The 23,105-nt window shown below is 47.1% G+C and overlaps 1 protein-coding gene across 1 annotated transcript; it reads left to right on the forward strand.

Moving 5' to 3' along the window:
- The first annotated feature begins 2,547 nt into the window (after positions 1-2,547).
- On the forward strand, positions 2,548-4,569 carry LOC139076067 (uncharacterized). Its single transcript, XM_070576384.1, has 4 exons — positions 2,548-2,617; positions 3,170-3,438; positions 3,696-3,852; positions 4,115-4,569. Exons 1-4 carry the CDS (start codon positions 2,548-2,550, stop codon positions 4,360-4,362), a joined length of 744 nt encoding a protein of 247 aa, XP_070432485.1. The 3' UTR covers positions 4,363-4,569.
- The last annotated feature ends 18,536 nt before the right edge of the window (positions 4,570-23,105 follow it).

The following is a 23,105-nucleotide window of genomic DNA, read 5'->3' on the forward strand; positions in this document are numbered from 1 at the left end:
TGCCGCCTCAGCATGGCCTGACAAGCAGCGCCATGTCCACACCCAGGATCCCACCCGGTGAAACCCTGGGCCACCGAAGTGGAGCATGTGAACTTAACCACACGGCCACAGAGCCGGCCCCTGCTATGCTCTTTACTATCTTAATATACTTTGTAGATTGTTCCAGATCAGTATATAAAGAGCTGGTTCTTCATTTTAATGGCTGCCTAGTATTTCTGGGTGTAGCTGTAGTATAATTTATGGATATTTAGGTAATTTCCAATCTTTTGCTATTTCCTACAGCACTGGAACAAGCATCGTTGTCCAAATGTCTTTACCTACAGGTGTGAATATATCTTTGGGATAAATGATTGGAAATGCCATTCACATTCTTTTTAATCCTCACAGCAACCCTGCAAAAATTAAACATTACACCATTTTATAGCTGAGAGAATGGAGGCTCAGAGATGCAAAGTGATCAGTCCAAGTGGAAGGGGGACATGAATCTAGAGTTTATTCACGGGGCGTGATTTCTGAGGGGATGGATAGCCCCCTCAAGGCTGTTCCTCTCACTGCAGTTCACCACAGCCCAGCAAAGTTCTCTGCAGCTGCCACCTGAGGCCACAAGGACAAGGTGGTCAAGAGGAAGGCTGCACAGAACTGGGCTCTAGGAGAGGCCTCTGGAGGGGTGGTCAGCACAAGCGTGGATGGTGGGGGCAGCACAGGCACCTGGCCTGGGGGACCAGTGGCTCAGCAGCTTCAGTTCCCAAAGGTTGCTCAGTGGAGGTGGAGGCAGCAGGTGGAAGCTGGACGGTGATGTAAAATCTGGGGTCCCAAACCTAGAGAAGCCACACAGAGCCCCGTGCTGACCCTCTGGAGCCCTTCCGGTCCAGAAAAGTCGGCCAGAGCCACAACCAGGACTCTGCTCCCAGCCCAGACCTTCCTCCAGCCCCCACACATAGCCTCTGCCGCCCTCCCAACTGCCGTCCGTCCGGAGGTCCAGCAGGTCTCTAATGCCTCCCATGCTTTGTCCCATACATAGCCAGGGAACTGGTCCCCCAGTGGCCATCCACTAAGCTAGCGTCATCTGAGTGCCTTCCAGTAGGTGTACTGCCTCCAGTAGGGGCACCGGCATTGTGCGCCATCTCTGCGCTGAGACCGCCCTCCCCTCCTGCTTCCCAGACTTCCCGTTACCCTTCAGGTAAGTGTTGGCGTTTAGCGCTCCGTATTTCCTAACGATCCTGAAAAAAAGCACTTCAAATTCCCCAGTTGGGACATTATTCTCTGCCACTTCAGGGCATTTGCGTCCCACAGCCGAGCACCTCCTTCTCCAAAGTGCCTGCTTCTCCCCTCGGCCCCCACACCCTCCCTTCTCTCCTCCCCATGCACTCTCCACCCTGCTCTGCTCTGCTGACCCCTCTCCTGCCCTGCCGACCCTGGTCAGTTCCCCAACAGAAGGGCTGGCAGGAGTTCAGAGGGCAGAGGTCACACTGGGGGCTGCCTCCCACCGGCTTCCCCCTGCCGTGCTGCCTTCGGCAGGGGCCCCACAGCCACAGCCCCTCCCCGGTCGCGGGCTCACGGCCCCTGACCGCTCCTCTCGCCCAGGGGAGGGAAGGGCTCCCCGAGGGCGCTGGGCCCCGGCGGGTTCTCCGGCGCCCTGGCGCGCTGCCCACAGCGCGGGCTCCTCCTCCAGCGCTCTGCCCCGCGGCGCGTCCCCTGGAGCGCTCCTCCGGGAGCCTGCCCTCCTGCCCGGTGTAGGGCTCCAGGGGGGCCTCACCCTGACACCGGCGCAGGGGGCAAGGGAGGGTGGTCCCCCTGAGGCAGGCCTCAACCTCCCTTCTCGCCCCAGCACGAAGAACCGGCCCACGTGCGCAGCCTGGCTGGCCGGGTTCTGTGGGAGTAGAAGCTGAGACCCAGGGCCTGTGCCCTCGGGCCCCAGCCTCAGCAGCTCAGCCCCACCTTTCAGTTCCGAGGTTTGGAGCAAAAGCCTGCAGCCAACTGAGGGAAGGGTGGTGAGACCCAGGACAAAGGCCAGGGCCGCCGTGGCAGGGAGTGCTCATGCGTCTGTGCTTCGGTCTGGGGTGTGTGGGTGTGTGTGCAGTGTGTGCGTGCTTGTACTGCCTCTCGGGTCCGTTCAGGGGCCTGTGTGTGCAACTTTGTGACCTGCCAGAGGTGACACACAGCGTGTGGAGCCCTGGGCATCACCGGGCAGACCAGACACTGCCCTTAGCCCTGAAGCCCTGCGACGCTGAGCGCCAACTGTTTCTTTGCTGGGGGAGTCCGGGCGGGGGGCGGCGGGCGGGATCCACAGGGCCGGAGGGGCGGGGTGGAGGCAGCAGGGGGGCGGGGCGGGGGGCGGGGCGGGGCCGGGGTGGAGGCAGCCGGGGCGGGGCGGGGCGGGGGTTGGGGGGCATGGTGGAGGCCACCAGGGCGGGCTGGGGGGCTGCGGGGGCGGGAGGGAGGCAGGCAGGTTGGGGGGTTGGGGAGACGGGGGTGGGGGGTGGGGGACGGAGGCGGCGGGGAGCGGCGTGGAGGCTGGCTACCGGCCCGGCGGGGGAGCCGTGCGCTATGAACGTGGGTAACAGCTGGGCAGTGCCCGCTGAGTGCCCACCCAGGTTGAAGTCCCGGTTTAGGGCAAGTATGTGTGTCTGTGCGCCTTTATGTTTGCATGTGTGGGTCTTTCCAGGATGTCTGGGTGTTTCACTGTGTGTCCCCTGTGCGTTTGGTGTGTATGGGGGTGTGTGTTTGTGTGCACATGGTTAGTCCAGCGTACCCGGTGTCGGGGTCCCCTGCCAGTGCCCCTCCATCAGAGCAGGCTGCACGGAGTCCAGAAACTTCCAGACTGTCCTTCCGGTTTGCCTCTGCTGTGGAAGGATATCGGCTAAGCTCCTGCCCCCCAGGCCTGTTTCCCCACCCACGAACGAGGCTCGGCCCAGGTGAGGCCAGGGCCGGCCCCAGGGTCCTGTGCAGCCTCGCCCGGAAGCTGCCTGGCTGTGGGAGGGCCCACTGGACTTGAGCATCTCCTTTCTGGGCCTCAGTTTCCTCAGCTTGGAAGTGGAGCCTGCTGGGAGGATGATCTGAGCGTCTGTGTGCAGACCTGGGGAGGCAGGCCAGGCAGCCTGTGGGCGCATGGTCAGTGGGTGGCAGTGACCTCCAGCGTCCTGGGCCTGCGACTTGCCCTCTGACTGAGATGGATCTTGTTGGCACCAACATCTTCTGCAGGGGCAGCTGTTTCCCCAGGGAGCTGTTCATCTTCGTGACCTCCCATGGCTGCAGGGACTACAGGTTGGCCTGCGTCAGCCAAGAAAACCTACAGTGGGCACTTGGCGTCTGAGGTGGCCCAGAGCCACCAGGCATGTGAAGTACGTCTCCTTCAACTGGAACTTCCTGTTTGCCAGGCTCTGCTGCAAATGCTTTGCAAACCTCAATCCGTATGTCAACTCACAATCGTGCTGTGAGGTAGGTATTGTTCTGCACACTTTGTAGATGAGGACTCTGAGGCACAGAGAGGTTAACTGCTTTCCCCAGCTCACACAGCTAGGAAGTGGCGGAGCTGGGCTATGGGCCAGCAGCTGGCTTCCGAGCCACATCTCAGCCACCGCAGCTAAGGACTCTGGCCCAGGGTACCCTCAGTCCCCAAGTTTTAGCCTCCCCTTGTGTTAACCCAAGGGTCAGACACTCTGTGCCACGTGTATCTGCCGCATTGGACCACACAGGACAGCTTCTGTGGCCTGGTGACAGAATGGGAGTGCGAGACGAAGACGGGTGTTCAGCCCGGCCTGTGCAGGTGTGCTGCATGGAGACCACCGCCTCTGGAGGATCGGCTCAGGGAAGCATCAGCTCGCCCTCTGCGGGCTCCGCTCCTGGGCGGAGGTATAGGGGGGCAGGGTCAGGTCAGAGGGAGCTGCAGGAGGCTGTGGGCGGAGAGGACAGCTGGGCACTGGGGTCTGGGCCGAGGCAGAGCCTGGGAGGCCAGCCTGCCCTCCAGAGGCCTCGCCTGAGCAGCTGCTCAGCGTTCAGATGTGGCCCCCAGGCTCCGGGGAGCAGACACCTCCCCAAGGAAGGCAGGTCCAGGCCCCATGGGATCACACTGCACTTCCTTGAGGGGTGACCACTGCCTCCATTTCCACTCTAGCACGGCACGCAGTGGCCCGTGAGTGGCGTGGCTCTGCATCCCGGCCTCACCTCTGGGTCCAGAGCACCCGTTGCTGGGGCAGGATGGAGCAAGGAGTGACCACCAGGAGGGCAACTGCAGGGGCAGAGGACGCCAAACAGCGTTCCAGAAGAGGCGGGCGCTGCCCCACCCTCACCCCCCGTGCCACAGGACCCACTTGGCTCTGTGCCCTGGGCATCGAAGGACGGTCCCTTTCCCCCATCTGGTAAGGGTGGTCTCCTTTGCATTTCCCGGGACTACTGATCTTGGGCACTGCTGTTTGGCCACATGGCTTTCTGGTTGTGTGACGCGCCCTTCAAGGCTCCACCCAGCCCCTGTGTCCACCCGTAGTGGCTCTTCTGGGGGCGAGCCTTCTGTCACCTGCTCACTGTCTCTTTTTTTTTTAAACTTTTTATTAAGATTATGATAGTTTACAACCTTGTGAAACTTCAGTTGTACATTATTGTCAGTCATGTTGTAGGTGCACCCCTTCACCCTTTGCGCCCACCCGCAGCCCCCCTTTCCCCTGGTAAGCACTAGTCTGTCCTCTTTGTCTACATGTTTATCTTCCACCTATGAGTGGAGTCATACAGAGGTCGTCTTTCTCTATCTGGCTTATTTTACTTGACATAATACTGTCAAAGTCCATCTATGTTGTTGTGAATGGGACGATTTTATCCTTTTTTATGGCTGAGTAGTATTCCATTGTATATATACACCATATCTTCTTTATCTAATCATCAGTTGATGGGTGCTTAGGTTGCTTCCACATCTTGGCTATTGTGAACAATGCTGCAATGAACATTGGGGTGCATGGGACTTTTGGAATTGCTGATTTCAAGCTCTTTGGGTAGATATCCAGTAGTGGGATGGCTGAGTCATACAGTATTTCTATTTTTAACTTTTTGAGGAATCTCCATACTGTTTTCCATAGCAGCTGCACCAGTTTACATTCCCACCAGCAGTGTATAAGGGTTCTTTTTTCTCCACAACCTCTCCAACATTTGTCACTTTTTGTTTTGGTTATTTTTGCCATTCTAACGGGTGTAAGGTGATATCTTAGTGTAGCTTTGATTTGCATTTCCGTGATGATCAGCCATGATGAACATCTTTTCATGTGCCTATTGGCCATCTGCATATCTTCTTTGGAGAAATGTCTGTTCGTGTCCCCTGCCCATTTTTTGATCGGGTTGTTTGATTTTTTGTTGTTGAGTTGTGTGAGTTTTTTATATAGTATAGAGATTAACCCTTTATCGGGTACATGACTTGCAAATATTTTTTCCCAATTAGTGGGGCATCCTGTTTGACTTGAAGAAGCTCTTTAGTCTGATGAAGTCTCATTTGTTTATTCTTTCTATTGTTTCCCTTCTCTGGGAAGACATGGTGTCCAAAAAGATCCTTTTGATACTGATGTCAAAGAGTGTACTGCCTATATTTTTTTCTAGAAACCTTATGATTTCAGATCTTATCTTTAGATCTTTGATCCATTTTGAGTTTATTTATGTGAATGGTGTAAAAGAATGGTCAATTCTCATTCTTTTGCATGTGGCTGTCCAGTTTTCCCAGCACCATTTGTTGAAGAGACTTTCTTTTCTCCATTGTATGCCCTCAGCTCCTTTGTGGAAGATTAGCTGTCCATAGATGTGTGGTTTTATTTCTGGGCTTTCGATTCTGTTCCATTGATCTGTGCACCTGTTTTGGTACCAGTACCGTGCTGTTTTGATTACTGTAGCTTTGTAGTATGTTTTGAAGTCAGGGATTCTGATGCCTCCAGCTTCGTTCTTCTTACTCAGGATTGCTTTAGCAATTCAGGGTCTTTTGTTGCCCCATATGAATTTTAGGATTCTTTGTTCTAATTCTGTAAAGAATGTCATTGGGATTCTGATTGGGATTGCATTGACTCTGTAGATTGCTTTAGGTAGTATGGACATTTTAACTATGTTTATTCTTCCAATCCATGTGCATGGAATGTCTTTCCATCTCTTTCTGTCATCAGCAATTTCCTTCAGGAAAGTCTTGTAGTTTTCATTGTATAGGTCTTTCACTTCCTTGGTTAAGTTTATCCCAAGGTATTTTATTCTTTTTGTTGCTACTGTGAATGGGATTGTGTTCTTGAGTTCTTTTTCTGTTAGTTCATTGTTAGAGTATAGAAATGCTACTGATTTATGTATGTGGATTTTATACCCTGCAACTTTGTTGTAGCTGTTGATTATTTCTAATGGTTTTCCAGTGGATTCTTTGGGGTTTTCTATGTATGAGATCATGTCATCTGCAAACAGTGAGAGTTTCACTTCTTCATTGCCTATTTGGATTCCTTTTATTTCTTCTTCCTGACTAATTGCTCTGGCCAACACCTCCAGTACTATGTTGAATAAGAGTGGTGAGAGTGGACACCATTGTCTTGTTCCTGTTCTCAGAAGCATGGCTTTCAGTTTTTGTCTGTTGAGTATGATGTTGGCTGTGGGTTTGTCATATACGGCCTTTATTATGTTGAGGTACTTTCCTTCTATACCCATTTTATTGAGAGTTTTTATCATAAATGGATGTTGGATCTTGTCAAAAGCTTTCTCTGCATCTATTGAGATGATCATGTGGTTTTTGTCTCTCATTTTGTTAATGTAGTGTATCACTTTGATTGACTTGCAGATGTTGAACCATCCCTGTGTCCCTGGTATAAATCCCACTTGATCATGGTGTCTGATCTTTTTAATGTACTGCTGTATTCAGCTTGCCAGAATTTTATTGAGGATTTTTGCATCTATGTTCACCAGTGATAGTGGCCTGTAGTTTTCCTGCTTTGTGTTGTCCTTGTTTGGTTTTGGGATCAGGATGATGTTGGCTTCATAGAATGAGTTAGGAAGTGCTCCATCTTCCTCAATTTTCTGGAATAGTTTGAGAAGGATAGGTATTAAATCTTCTTTGAATGTTTGGTAGAATTCTCCAGAGAAGCCATCTGGTCCTGGACTTTTATTTTTGGTGAGGTTTTTGATTACTGTTTCTATTTCTTGTGATTGGTCTATTCAGATTGTCTATTTCTTCCTGCTTCAGTTTTGGGAGGTTGTAAGAGTCTAAGAATTTATACATTTCTTCTAGGTTGTCCAATTTGTTGGCATATAGTTTCTCCTAGTATTCTCTTATAATCTTTTGTATTTCTATGGTATCTGTTGTGATTTCTCCTCTTTCATTTCTAATTTTATTTATTTGAGTGTTTTCTCTTTTTTCCTTAGTGAGCCTGGCTAAGGGTTTGTCAGTTTTGTTTATTTTCTCAAAGAACCAGCTCTTTGTTTCATTGATCCTTTCTACTGTCTTTTTTGTTTCAATTTCATTTATTTCTGCTCTAATTTTTATTATATCCCTCCTTCTACTGACTTTTGGCTTTGTTCTTCTTTTTCTAATTTTGTTAGGTGTCATTTGAGATTGCTTATCTGAGATTTTTCTTGTTTATTGAGGTGAGCCAGTATTGCAATGAATTTCCCTCTTAAGACTGCTTTCGCTGCATCCCAAATGAGTTGGTATGGCATGTTTTCATTTTCATTTGTCTCCAGATAATATTTGATGTCTTCTTTAATTTCTTCAATGATTCATTGGTTGTTCAGTAGCATGTTGTTTAATCTCCACATTTTTGCCCCTTTCCCAGCTTTATTCTTGTAGTTGATTTCTAGTTTCATAGCATTATGGTCAGAAAAGATGCTTGATATTGTTTCAACCCTCTTGAACTTATTGATGCTTGCTTTGTTTCCCAAGATATGGTCTATCCTTGAGAATGTTCCATGTGCACTTGAGAAGAATGTGTAACCTGCTATTTTTGGATGGAGTTTTCTATATATATATCTATCAAATCCATCTGGTCTAGTTTTTTGTTTAATTCTACAATTTCCTTGTTTACTTTCTGTCTGGATGATCTATCCATTGGTGTTAGTGGGGTGTTGAGGTCCCCTACTATTATTGTACTGTTGTTGATATCTCCTTTTAGTTTTGTTAATAGTTGCTTTATGTACTTTGGTGCTCCTGTGTTGGGTGCATATATAAGTGTTATCTGTTCTTGGTGGAGTGTCCCTTTTATCATTATAAACTGCTCCTCTTTGTCTCTTGTTATCTGTTTTGCTTTGAAGTCTACTTTGTCTAATATAAGTATGGCGACACCTGCTTTCTTATGTTCATTGTTAGCTTGGAGTATCATTTTCCATCCCTTCACTCTAAGTTTGTGTCTTTGGGGCTGAGGTGTGTTTCTTGGAGTCAGCATATTGTTGGGTCTTGTTCTTTAATCCGTCCTGCCACTCTTGTGTCTTTTGATTGGAGAGTTCAGTCCATTTACATTTAGAGTGATTATTGAAATGTGGGGGCCTAATGCTGCCATTGTATCTCTTGTTTTCCAGATCTCTTGCATTTCCTTTGTTTCTTGTCTCATGATTTTTGGACTACCAATTCAGGTAGATAGTTTTCTATATTGGCTTTCTTCTTATTTGTAATTTGTGTCTTTATTCTTGTTATTTGTTTAGTGGTTACTGTGTGGTTTGTATAAAACATCTCATAGATGAGATAGTCCATTTTTTTTGATAGCCTCTTATTTCCTTAGATTAAGCTGTTCCATCTCTTTCCTCTTCCCCTTCTGGATTGTTATTGTCAGATTTTTTTTCTTCCTTCTTGTGTTGTGAGTTTGTGGTTAAAATGACAACATTATATTTATTCTTGGTGTTTCCCTTCCATTTGTCTTTCATGTTATACTTAGCCTTTGCTAACCTGTTCTGATGGAGAGCTGCAACTTTCTGATTTTGTCTTTCTATTTATCTCATTTGCTCTGGGTTTTGTAACCCCTTTCCTTTTTTTGTTTTTTCGGGTATGAGGGTCTTCCTGAGCATTTCTTGTAGGGGGGTCTTGTGGCAAAGAACTCCCTTAACTTTTGTTTATCTGGGAAAGTTTTTGTTTCTCCATCATATTTGAAGGATATTTTCCCTGGGTAAAGTATTCTTGGCTGCAAGTTTTGTCCTTCAAAGTTTTGAATATATCATTCCACTCTCTTCTAGCCTGTAAGGTATCTGCTGAGAAATCTGCTGATAGCCTTATGGGGGTTCCTTTGTAAGTTATTTTCTTCTGCCTTGCTGCCCTTAATATTTTCTCTTTGTCGTTGACTTTCGCAAGCTTCACTACTATATGCCTTGGAGTTTGTCTTTTTATATTGATAAAGTTTGGAGATCTGTTAGCTTCTGTCACATGGAGTTCCATCTCTCTCCCCAGGTTTGGGAAGTTCTCAGCCATTATTTCTTTGAACAGGCTTTCTTCCCCCTTCTCTTTCTCTTCTCCCTCTGGGATACCTACAATCCTTATGTTGCATTTCCTAATTGAGTCAGATATTTCTCAAAGAGTTCCTTCATTTCTTTTTAGTCTTAGTTCTCTCTCCTCCTCTATCTGCAGCATTTCTATATTCCTAGCCTCCAAATTGCTAATTCTGTCTTCTATATTATCGATCCTCCTGTTCAGAGAGTCCAGATTTTTCTTAATCTCCCCCATCATGTTCTTCATCTCCAGCATTTCTTTATAGTATCAAGCTCTTTTGTGACATAGCTCCTGAACTCGTTGAGTTGTCTATGTATATTCTGTTTTAACTCATTGAGTCTTTTGATGATGGCTATTCTGAATTCATTGTCATTTAGGCTATAGATTTCAGTGTCTTTGGGATCGTTTTCTGGGTACTTGTCATTTTCCTTCTGTTCTGGAGATTTAATGTATTTTTTGATAGTGCTTGATGGTGTGGATTTGTGCCTCCACATAGAGATACAGTTTAGTTACTGCTTCCACTTGCTTCTATTGGTGGGGGGGACCAGCAGCTGTTTAATCTGCACCAACCAGGGTCCCTGTCAGCTGTTCCTGACCAAGCCTGGGACCCTCCTCGTGATTGCAGTGGCCCTCTGGGGTCTCTTGTCAGCTGTGGGGACAATTGCAAGGGGGCCTTGGTTTACTGGTACCTACTCTCACAGACTGCCTACACGTGCTCCCTCCTTAGGGTCTGCAGTGGTGTTATGGGCTTTCACAGAGGCCGGGAGCAGGTTCACCTAGATTCACAGCTCTGTCACTGTCAGAGCCCACAAGACCTCACTTGTCCACTGTGGGCCGCAGCAGAGCTATGGGTATCTACTGCAGTCTGTGGTTAGCTCACCCAGCTGTGCCACTTCTGCCCCAGGGCCTTCCAGCCTTGTGATTGCTGGGCGGGGCCTCTCCACTAACACTGAGCAGAGGCTTTCCCTGCAGTTGCTGTGGGACTGTGGATTTTCCCCCTGGACCAGGGAGCAGTCAGGCCGGGGCTCCAAAGTGTCACCGCCCCCTTGTGTTGTCCCACTGGGTCTCCCTTGCCTCCTCGGGGCTGTAGCAGGGCTTTGTTTGTTAGATGTGACTGACAGGTTGCTCAGCTGACCAAGCCCCTTTTGTCCCAGGGCCTCCCAGTGGTCTGATTGCTAGGTGGGGCCTCTCCACTAAGGCTGAGTAGAGGCTTTCCCTGCAGCTGCTGTGGGACCATGGATTTTCCCCCTGGGCTTAGGGGCAATCGTGGGGGCCTTAGGGCTGTAGTCACCTGTTTCCACAGTTGTGCCACCACTGTGTGCACACGCCCGCCCTTGCTGCCGTAGGGATGCTATGGGCATGACAGCCGGTAGAAGGTTGCTTGCAGGTACGAGGCTGTCTAGGGGTCAGAGAGTTTTCACCTATCACCACCTCCTCCTAGGGGGAAGTCCATCCACCTTCCGATGTATGGAAGTGTGGGTCTCTCAGGCATCCTGAGCTGCTGTGTGGATATCCTTTGTTGACCGATGAATGTCCAATTAGTTGTAGTTCGAGGTGGGAGAGACAAAGAAAACCGCTCACTCCACCACGTTGCTGACATCACCTCACTGGCTCTGTTGATGGGCAGGCACCTTGGCTTTAATGGACCCGGACTAGGTGCATGGTTTCTCCTCTCGGGACCACAGTATCCTCCTCTGCAGAGTGGACAGGGCAGTGCAGCCCTGCTGGCCTCCTGGTGCTGAGTGAGGGCTGGGTCATGCCGGCCTGTCTCCCAGTGCTCAGGCCTCACACTGCACCAGTTATACACACTTGTATGTGTGTGTTTGTGTAGTGTGTGTGTGTGTGTGAGTGGGTGAGTCTGTGGGTATCTCTATATAATTTTATCACATGTGCACCTTCATGTAACGTCCACAACTGAGATCTTCAACTTTATGGCCCTCAAAAGGCTCCCTTGTGCTACCCCTCCATAGCCACATCTGCCTTGTATGCCATCCCTAACCCTGGCAGCACTGATCTGCTCTCATTGCTATGATGATATGATTGCACCAATGTTATATTGGTGGTATCATGCAGTAGGTATCCTTTTGAGACTGGCCCCTTTCTCCCAGCATAATTTCCTCGAGAACCATCCCAGTTGTTGTATGTATCAATAGTTGGTTCCTTTTTCAGTGCTGAGTAGTATTCCATGGTGTGGCCATACCGCAGCATGTTTAACCATCATCATCTATTGAAGGGCATTTGGGTAGTTCCCAGTTTGGGGCTGCCATGAATATTCAAGTACAAGTTTCTACATGAAAGTAAGTCTTTGTTTCTCTGGGATATATGCCCAAGACTGCAATTGTTGGGCTCTAGTAAGTCCATTTTTACTTTTCAAAGGAACTGTCAAGCGATTTTCCAGAGTGGCTTGTGCCATTTTACCTACCCACTGGCAGTGTATGAGTGACTCTGCCTTTTTAAAAGCGCCTCAGTGCTTTAAAATACAGAGAGAATATAAACGCAAGTCAGCGCTGAGAACGACTGGGGTTAAGATCTGGCCACTGGTGTTTCATTTGCCATCAAATCGGCTGACATTTGCCCACAAACAGCTGTGCTAATGTGTCTTCACTGTGGTCTAAACACCCATTGTACTATCAACACATGACCATAAAGCTTGTTCTTATGACGCCAATCACTTGCCACCACCCCAGGCTCCACATTTGGTCCCCAAGCTGACAGGTGAGGCCCTGGTGGGGGTCTGGCTCCTATGTGGGAAGTCCCCTGGAGCAGGCCTCATGTGCTGCCGCGGCCCTGGTGTCAGGCTGGGACTTGTGCAGATGGTCAGTGCCTCATGCACACACCCTGCTCCCACCTCTACACCTGGAGGCTGGGTCTGTGACTCTGCTGAGAGCGCCTGTCCAGCTGCAGAAACGTGCCAGGTCCTTGCACAGGGCAAGGCAGGTCCCAGGGAGCTGGTGCCCTTAGAAGCAGCTCTCACCAGCGACGCACAGGAGCTGTGGATACAGCGCCAGCTGCCTGCCCCTCAGTTGGAACAGCTCCGAGGTGTGCTCCCCACCGCCACCCAGAGGACACAGCGGGACTGGGCTGAGTGGTCCACTGTGGTGATAACACACCCTGAGTGTCTCCTCCCTTCTCGCCTCCCAGAGGAGCAGCTCCCCAAAAAGTGCCTGCACTTGCAGGCTTGTCCCAGGGTCTGTTGCTGGAGAACTACAGTGCTCTAACTTGGTAAGACCCTGGTTGAGAGGGCAAAAACTAGTTAGCTCCCCTTCCCACTTCCTGCACCCGCACCATGTGTCTCTGACCACACACACACAGACACACAGACATACACAGACACACACAGACACACACACACAGACACACACACTCACATACAGGCGGGGCCATCTGTCCATGGCCTCGCTTCTCTCCCTCACACCCCTCTGCAGCGGGGTGGCGAGGAGTCTACCCTCTTGCTGTCCCCGTGGGACCCAAAGCCTCAGCCCACTGCAGCTGTCCCAGGCTGCAGCGCCCTGCTCCCCTTTTCTGTTCGCAGCTGCTTGGTGTCCTTGATACCCATCTGCATGATAAAGCCTCCAGTGAAATCTGGAGGGAAGCCACAGGGAGCAAGGTGCACCTCCCCTGGGGTCTCCAGAAGGCTTCTGGGCCTTAGGCCAGGCTGCTCCAGTGGAGATGTGGTTTTCCCTCCTGAAGCAAGAGATGGAGAAATGGGCCATGCAGCCCCTTACCCCCAGGGGCTACAAGGCTGCTGTAAATGCCGCTGTGGGCAGAGAGGCCCTGTCCTGGGGGGAGGGGGGTTTGCTGGGGTGCTGCCTGCTCCAGGGTTGTGGGAGACTGGTCCTGGGTCCTGGATGGAGGCTGGACAGCCTCATGGATGCAGACCACCCCCCAGCCCAAGGCCAAGGCCACTTGGGAAGGCCTCCTCGTGAGCCAAGCACAATCCCCTCACCTCTTGGTTGCCCGATCTCTGACTCTGGGAGATCAGCTATCGCCAATGCTGGGACCCAGTAGAACTTAGCCCAGAAATGCTGGCAGCCTGGCTTGTGACCTGTCCCCTTCACTCCACCAAGAAGTCTTCCTGACCCTGCACTCACCTGGCAGAGGGCTTTATGAGGGTGCGGCTCTCTGCACCAGCGCTGGCTGTGGGGCCTCTGTGGCCTCAACATGGGGCCTTGGCTGTTATGAGGACACCGGGGTCCTCCATGGCCACAGCCCTCTACCATCAGGTAACCTCGGGCAAGTCACTGACCCTGGTGGCGGCTTTCAGCCCTCCTGCCCCTGAGGAGCCAGGCGAGGGCCCTGGTCCAAGACGAGCAGCTGTGAGGCACAAGCTCTGGGCCTGGTGAAGTGTCTGCTAAACTCTGTGCATGACCTCCTTTAATGTTCTCCAGCTGATGGAGAACAGGTTATGGTTACCCCCAGTTTTCAGGGAAGGAAACTGAGGCTCTGTAAGGTTGAGTGTTTTAACTGCGTTCCCCCCTCCCCACAGCGAGGAGCAGAAGTGGAGCCCAGGGTGGGCGTCTGGGCCACACGGCCTCAACAGTCCTGGAGAGGGCTGGGAGAAGTGACTGCACCCAGGACTGACCTGAGGAAGCGGCATTGCACAGGAGCCCGGGGCTCTGGAGGAGGAGGGCTGGGATGCCCCTCACGTCCACCCCGTGCCCACCTGCAGAGCCCCACACCATGGGCATGACCCTGCAAACTCACATGCCTGAATCTGCTTCCTGTGGGGACAGGAGGGCCCCTGCAGGGTTCAGGGCAGCCCTCTGACCTCATAGTCATCTGTCCCAACCGCCATCCCACTGCTGCTTCCCAAACAACTTGCGACTGTCCTTCCCAGACACACAGGCTGCCTCCCCGAGTCCTGGCAGTGACGATGATCAGAGTGCTGGCACTGCCCCTACCCCGGAAGACGCCGGTGTGAGAGCTGCTGCCCCAGCCCCAAGGCTGGACCCAGCAGGGTGAGGACTCATGGGGGCAGGGCCTGGCTAAAGTGCTCTCTTGGAAGGCTCAGCAACATGGAGAGGCCCAGGCCCAGGTATCCAGAGCCTCCAACCAGAAAGGAGGGGCCAGGCGACCCATCCAAGCTGCAGGCAACTCACGGGCAGGCCCATGTGACGCCAGAGGGGTGGGAGCTGGCCATGGTCCTGGCTTCCAGGCCACCACAGGAGCACTGACCCCAGGGTCCTGGTGGGCCCGGGCCACAGGCTCATTGTAACATCAGAGGTAACAATGAGTGACGCCACAGCTACTGAGCTGTGTGGCTCCGCTTCCGGCCTGAAGCTCCTGTGGCCCAGGGAGTGGCTGTAGAGACAGCAGTTGTGGGCCAGGGCTGGCTGGCATCCCAGCTTGAAGCACCCTGGACAGGAACACCCGCACCTACACGTTCTATGGCAGGGGTCTCTCCCCATTCAGATGCTGCAAACAAGAAAGAGGCCAGAAATAGCTAAAAACCTCACTTTGGCTGCAGAAAAGCTTCTTTTCTGGATGATCTTGATTGGAGACCCAGTCACAGCCTAGGAACTGTTGGGCGAGGGTTCAAGCCCAGGAGAGTATAGTGGTTTAAGGCTCAGGCTTCAGGGTCTGACTTCCTGCCTCCTGGTCTGTGCCATGCCCTTCTGTGTGGCCTCGGGTTAGCGGCTCAGCCTCTCTGTGCCTATGTCCTATCTTAAGGGGGACACCATGAGTACAGCCTGCCAAGTGCTCAGAACAATCCTGGTGCCCAGCAAGGCCCATGAGGCTAAGAACTGACCAGGCCACAGCTGGCCTACCGGCATCCATGGAGTGGAGAAGGTGGTCTGAACAGGTGATGGAGAGCCTCCTCAGTCGGGACCGCTGCCTCGGAGGTGGGGAAGAGGCGAGCAGAGGAAGAACTGATGTTAAAAGGAGGAGAGCAGAGGAGGAAGTGATGAGAAAAGGAGCATAAGGGAGGAGGAAGTGATGTGAAAGGAAGAGAGGAGAGTAAGGAGTGATGTGAAAGGGAGGGGAGAGGAAGAGTGATGTAAACAGCAAGCACTCCCGCTGCCCTGATTCCCCAGGACTTCATTTATGATTGCCAGCATAGAGAAATCTGCGTAAGGTCTGGGCTCTAACAGCAGGGCCCTAAAAGCAGGACCTGAGTTGAGGATTCTAGTCAGGTGCTCTGCTGAGGGAGGGCGCCCAGCAGAGGGGCAGTTTGGATGCAGGACGGTGCAGGGAAGAAGTGGGCGAGGATGCAGTCTTGGCTGGACATGGGCCCCAGGGGAGCTCTCCTGAGGAATTGCCTGCGAGCCATTCCTACCCTGCGGTGGCGGTCCATCTAGGCTGCAGATGGGTGGGGCCCGCGGCTGTCACCTCCCTGGTGCAGCGGTGAGTTATCCATCTCTCTCAGAGCAGTGGTTGATACAAGCTTGCTGTATTTCTACAAAGTAGAAACAGCTAGAGCAGGAGTGGGTGAGCGAGAGGACAGAAGAGGCCTGGGGAGATGGCTGTGCTGCCAGGAGACTCTCAGGAGGTTTTCAAGGAGAGTGATGTGGGATGCTCCAGGGGACCTAATCGAGGCTGAGCAGAAACTGCAGGTTGCCCAAATCTTTAAGCCTAAATTTAGGTTTTCCCGGACTCTTCTGTGGGCCGGAGCATCCTGGCAGCTCCTTGGACGATGGCTTAAAATGGGCAGCAGGAAAGGGTGTGTCTGGTGCCGTCAGCACTGGCAGGGGCCAAGGGCCCTGAGACTATGCCCAGGAGATGGGCTCCCCCTGAGTTCTTACAGTGGGTGGGGCTGTGGAAGGCTAGACTTGCAATGGGGAGAGGCAGGTGAGAACACCACCTCTGTCCAACTTGCCATGTGGCCTGGGGCAAACAATCACCCTGTCTGAGCCTTGGTTTCCGAATCTCTAAAAGGAAGAGAAAGTCCCTCAGCCAAGTGGCCGTGTGGAATAGAGATGAGGACTTTCCAAGGATCCTTGCATCACAGTGGTGCAATGTCACAGATACTGATAGGACAAGAGCTTTGCTCCAAGAAGTGGCTAACCTGGGGGGCTAGGTGGGGGTCTCAATTATCTTAGCTTTTTATGCATCTTTCCCCCTCCTTCCCAGCCTAATTATCAGGCATAAAGAGCTGAAAGGAGGCCTCTCTGGCCAGAGCACAGCGGAGCAAGGCAATGCTAGAGTGGTGGGTCCTGAGGGCTGAGGAGTCGGGTCTTACAGGCTGTTACAGAAGGTCACTGAAGGTGCCAAGGGGAGAAATGACAAGACTAGATATGTGTTGTGAAAATATTGTTCTGGTGGCAGTGTGGAAAACAATGTGAATAGGTCCAAGAGTATGTGCAAGTAGACCAGGTGACCAGCAAAGCCAGTGACTCAGATGAGAGGTGGTGGTGCCTTGGAATGAGGTGGTGATGGAGTGTGGAGGGAGAGGGTGGATCTGAGGGATTTAGGAGATAAAGTTAACACAGTGTGTAGTGGAGGCTCTGGGAGGGTCAAAGACAATGCTGGGTTTCTTTCATTGCCACTAGATGGGACTGCACAAAGCCTTGGAGGGAGACCGTGAGTTCAGTCTTGGTCAGGTGGTTTGAGATGCCTTTAAGACATCTAAATGGAGATGTCCCCCAACTTACGCAGCTATACATCTGGGTCTGAGATTCAGATGGGTGAATTCTGGGCTTAAGATAAGGTTTGGGTGTCGTTGTATCAACGGTAATTGACTATCTTCAATGAGTGCAACAAGGTAAGGACTAAGAAATAAGTGCAGTTTTAGAGCTGTTAGTTTTATGCAGAGCTATTTCTGTGGAGAAACAAAGGGCAGATTGCAGGGGGTTGAGGACTGAGAAGGTGAAGGAGTTGAACCAGAGGTGGCGTGGCCACTTTCCCTGTGCCTTATGTCCCAGAGCCTCTCTCCATCGTACGCTGCAACTTTGATGAATTCGTGTGTTAGCACTAGCAGTTTTTTTGTGGAGTCTTCAGGGTTTTCTACATATAAGATCATGTCAACTGTGAACACAGATAGTTTCACTTCCTCCTTTCCAATTTGAATGCCTTTTATTTATTTTTCTTGCCTAAATGCACTCTCTAGAACTTCTGGTACTATCTTGAATAGCAGTGGGCAAAGCAGGCATCTTTATCTTGTTGCTGATCTTAGAGAAGAAAAGCTTTCCGCCTTTCAGCTTTGAGTATGATGCTGTCTGCTGTCTGTGGCTGTTCATTTCCGGCTTCATCATGTTGAGGAGTTGAGTGTTTTTGTTATGATAGGGTGTTGGATTTTGTTAAACGCTTTTTCTGCATCAATTGAGATAGTCATGTGGTTTTTCTCCTTCATTCTATTAATGTGGCATACTACATTGATTAATTTTCTTATTATGAACCATGCTTGCATTCCGGGGATAAATCCCACTTGGTCATGATATGTAATCCTTTTAATATGCTGCTGAATTTAGTTTGCTAGTATTGTGTGGGGGATTTTTGCATCTATCCTCATAAGGGATATTGACCTATAGTTTTCTTTTCTTGTAGTGTCTTTCTCTGGCTTTGGTGTCAGGGTAATAATGGCCTCATAGAAGGAGTTAGGAAGTGTTTCCTCCTCTTCAATTTTTTGGAAGAGTTTGAGAAGGATTGGTGTTAATTCTTCTTAAATGTTTGGTAGAATTCACCAGTGAAACAATCTGGTCCTGGGCTTTTCTTTGTTGGTTTTTTAAAATCAACCTTGTTAGGGTGTAATTTAATACCTTAATTACACCTTACAATACAATAAAATGCATTTCAAAAATTGTGGTAAAATACACATAATATAAAAATTACCGTCTTAACCATTTTTAAGTGTACAATTTAGTACTAGTAAGTACATTCATATTGTCATGCAACTATCACCATCATCCATTTGCAGAACGGTTTTCATTTTGCAAACTTGAAACTCTGTCCCCATTAAACACTAACTTTCTCTTTCCCCTCCCCCAGCCCCTCGCAACCACCATCCTACTTTCTGTCTCTGAATTTGACGACTCTGGGGACTTCATATGAGTGGGATCATATAGTATTTGTCTTTTTGTGACTGGCTTATTTCACTGAGCATAATGTCCTCAAGGTTCATCCACGTTGTAGCAGGCATCAGAATTTACTTCCTTTTTAAGGCTGAATAATATTCCATTGTGTGTATAGACCACATTTTTTACCATTCATTCATCCATGGACACTTTGCTTCCACCTTTTAGCTGTTATGAATAAGGCTGCTTTGAACATGGGTGTACAAATATCTTCATGAGATCCTGCTTTCGAGTCCTTTGGGTATGTACTCAGAGGTGGAATTGGATCATATGATAGTTCGTTTTAATCTTTTGAGTTACTGCCATACTGTTTTCCACAGCACTGCACCATTTTACATTCCCACCAACAGTGCACAGGAGTGCCACATCCTCACCAACATTTGTGTCCTGGTTTTTGATAATAAGCATTCTAATGAGTATGAAGTGGTATCTTGTAGTGTTTTCAATTAGCATTCCCCTAATGATTAGTGATGTTGAGTATCTTTTCATGTGCTTATTGCTGATTTATATATCTTCTTGGTACAAATGTCTATTGAAGTACTTTGCCCATTTTTAAATCATATTGTTTGTTTTTATGTTGTGTTTTGGGAGTTCTCTCTACATCCCGGATATTAATCTCTCAGTAGATATGTGATTTGCAAATGTTTTCTCCTATTCTGTGGTTTCCTTTTCACTGTGTAGATAGTGTCCCTGAGGCACAGAAGCTTTAAATTTTCGTGAGGTCAAATTTATCTATTTTTTCTTTTGTTATCTGTGCTTTTGGTCATATCCAAGAAATCATTGTCAGATCCAATGTCATGAAGCTCTTGCCCTATATTTTTCTTAAAGTGTTTTACAGTTTTAGCTCTTACATTTAGGTCTTTGATCCATTTTAAGTTAATTATATATGTATTAGGCAAAGATTTAACTTCATCCTTTTGCATGTGGATATCCAGTTTCCCCAGCACCATTTTTTGAGAAAATTGTCCTTTCCCCTTGAATGGTCTTGGCAGCCTTGTAAAAAATCATTTGACCTTCTATGTAAGGCTTTATTTCTAGGCTCTCTATTCTTTTTCATTGATCTACATATCTGTCTTTGTGCCAGTACCATGTTGTTTTGATTAATGAAGATTTGTAGCAAATTTTGAAATCAGGAAAAATAAGATCTCCAAATTTATTTTTCTTTTTCAAGATTCTTTTGGCTATTCAGGATGACTTGAGATTCCATATGAATTTTAGGATGGATTTTTCTATTTCTGCAAAAATTGTAGTTGGGATTTTGATAGGGCTTGCACTGAATCTGTAGATTGCTTTGGGTAGTATTGACATTTTAACAATAGTAAGTCTTCCAATCCATGAACATGGGATGTTTCCATTTTTTTATGTCTTCTTTAATTTCTTTCATCAATATTTTGCGGTTTTCATTGTTCAATTCTTTCACTTACTTGGTTAAATCAATTTCTAAGTTTTTGTCTTTTGGTGCTGTTGTAAATGGAATTGTTTGAATTTTCTTTACGGATTGGTCATTGTTAGTGTATAGAAATTCAGTTGATTTTTGTGTGTTGATTATGTATCCTTCTACTTTGCCAAACTCATTTATTAATTCTAACATTTATTAGTTCCTACGTGTAATCTTCAGGGGTTTTTACGAATAAAATCATATCATCTGTGAACAGAGATAATTCTACTTCTTTCTTTCCAATTTGGATGACTTTTATTTCTTTTTCTTGCCTAATTATTCTGGCTAGAACTTCCAGGACCATGTTGGATAGAAATGACAGAAACAGGCCTCTCTGCCTTGCTCTTAATCCTCGGCCAAAAGCTTTCAATCTTTCACCATTGAGTTGGATGTTAACTGTGGGTTTTCATATGTGGCTTTTATTATGTTGAGGTAGTTTTCTTCTATTTCTAGTTTGTTGAATGTTTTGTATCAGAAAAGTGTGTTGAATTTTGTTAGATGCTTTTTTGGCATCAGTTGAGATGATTGTTTGCTTTTTTCTCTTCTTTCTGTTAATATGGTCTGTTCTATTGATCAATTTTCATATGTTGAACCATCCTTGCATTCCAGACATAAATCTCACTTGGTCTTGGTGTGTAATCATTTTAGTATGCTGCTGAATTCACTTTGCTAGTATTTTGTTGAAGATTTTCCCATCAACATTTGTAATGGATATTGGTACGTAGTTTTCTTGTAGTGTCTTTGTCTGGCTTTAGTATCAGGGCAATACTGGCCTCACAGAATGAGTTAGGAAGTGTTCCCTCTTCTTCAGTGTTTTGGGAAAAGTTTGAAAAGGGTTAACATTAGTTCCTTAAATGTTTGCTAGAACTCAGTAGTGAAGCCGTCTGATTCAGGGCTTTACTTTGTCAAAAGATGTTTGATTACTGAATTAATCTACTTACTGTTTATAGGTCTATTCAGATTTTCTATTTCTTCATGATCTGTCTTAATAGGTTGTGTGTTTCTAGGAATCTGTCCATTTCATTCAGGTTATTCAATTTTTTGGCATACAATTGTTTGTAGTATTCTCTTATAATCCTTTTTACTTCTGTATAATCAATAGTAACGTCTCCACGTTCATTTCTGATTTTAGCAATCTAAATCTTCAGTCTTTTTTTCTTAGTCAATCTAGCTAAAGTTTTGCCAGTTTTGTTGGTAATCTCAAAAATCAACTTTTGGTTTTGTTGATTTTGATTTTCTATATTATTTTTCTATTCTCTATTTATCTTTATTCTAATCTTTGTTATCTCCTTTCTTCTGCTTTGGATTTAGTTTCTCTGAGTGTTGTAGTCCCTTAAGCTGTATAGTTAGATTATTAATTTGGAATCTTTTCTCTTTTTAAAGTAGGCATTTACAGCTGTAAATTTCCCTCTTAATATTCCTTTCACTACATCCTTTAAGTTTGATATGTTGTGTTTTTGTTTTCATTCATCTTAAGGCACTTTCTAAATTCCCTTGTGATCTTTTCTTTGACCCAGTTGTTGTTTAAGAATGTGTTGTTTCATTGCTACATCTTTGTGAATTTCCCAGTTTTCCTTCTGTCATTGATTTCTAATTTCATTCCATTGTGGTCAGAAAATATATTCTGTATGATTTGGATATTTTAAAATTTATTAAGACTTGTTTTATATAGGCCTAATGTATCCTTTAGAAAATTCCGTGTACACTTGAGAAGAATGTATATTCTGCTGTTGTTGGGTGGAATTTTCTGTCTGTCTGTCAGGTCTAATTGGTTTGTAGTCTTGTTCGAGTGCTCCGTTTCTTTATTACTCTTCTGTCTGTTTCTATCTACTATCGAAAGTAGAGTATTGAAGTCTCTAAGAATACAACTATCTATTTCTCTCTTCAATTTTGTTAATTTTGGGGCTCTGTTGTTAACTGTGTATGTGTTTATATTATTTATATCTTCTTCATTGGATGACTTTTTTATCAGTATAATGTTTTTCTCTGTTTCTTGGAACCTTTTTAACTTAGAGTATATTTTGTCTGACAATAATATAGTTACCCAGCTCTCTTTTGGTTACCATTTTCATGGAATATCTCCTTTTACTTTCAACCTCTATGTATTTTATATCTAAACTGAGTCTCTTGTAAAATGCATATAGATGGATCTCTTTTTTAATACATTCTGCTAACCTCTGCCTACTAATTGGAGAGTTTAATCCATTTACATTTCAAGTAATTAATGTAAGGAAAGATTACTTCTGCCCATTAGTCTTTGTTTTCTTTATGTCTTATATGTTCTTTGTTCCTCAATTCCTCCATTACCACCTTGTTTTTGTATTTATTTGATTTTTTCATGTGCTACATGAGGAAGATTGGCCCCAAGCTAACATCTGTTGCCAGTCTTCCTCTTTTTGCTTGAGGAAGATTGTTGCTGAGCTAACATCTGTGCCAATCTTCCTCTGTTTTATGTAGGATGCCACCACAGTGTGGCCTGACGAGCAGTGCTAGGTCTGCACCTGGGATCCAAAACTGCAATCCCTGGGCCACCGAAGCAGAGCATGTGAACTTAACCACTATGCCACTGGGCCAGCTCCTTTATTTGACTTTTGGTAATGTGCAATTTTGATTCCTTTCTTCTGTCCTTTTCTGTATACTTGTAAGTTACTATCTTAGTGGTTACCTTGGAGGGTTAAAATTAAAACCTTACACTTATAACATCATAGTATGACTAATAGCAACTTAGTTAAAATTGTGTACAAACAGTCTACTCCTATGTATCTTCATCCCTCTCCCTTTATATTGTTATTGTCACACATTACATCTTTATACATTGTGTGCCCATTAACATAGATTTGTAATTATTGCATTATGTATTTTTCTCTTAATTCATATAGAAAAGAAGAGGAGTTACAAACCAAAAATACAATCATACTGGCTTTCATGTTTACCTATGTAGTTACCTATTTCTTATTATAGCTTTGAGTTATTGTCTCGTGTCCTTTCATTTCTGCCTGAAGAACTCCATTTAGCATTTCTTGTAGGGCAGGTCTATTGGTAACAAACTCCCTCAGCTTTTGTTTACTTTGAAATGTCTTAATTTTTCCTTCCTCTTTAAAGGATAGTTTTACTGGATATGGAAATCTTGCTTGAGAGGTTTTTTCTTTCAGAACTATACATATGTGATCTTTCTGCTTTCTGGACTGCATGGTTTCTGATAAGAAATCAGCTGTTAATCTTATTGAGAGTTCCTTGTATGTGGCGAGCA

This window comes from Equus przewalskii, chromosome 15, assembly GCF_037783145.1.
Source record: "Equus przewalskii isolate Varuska chromosome 15, EquPr2, whole genome shotgun sequence".
NCBI classification, from domain to species: Eukaryota; Metazoa; Chordata; class Mammalia; order Perissodactyla; family Equidae; genus Equus; species Equus przewalskii.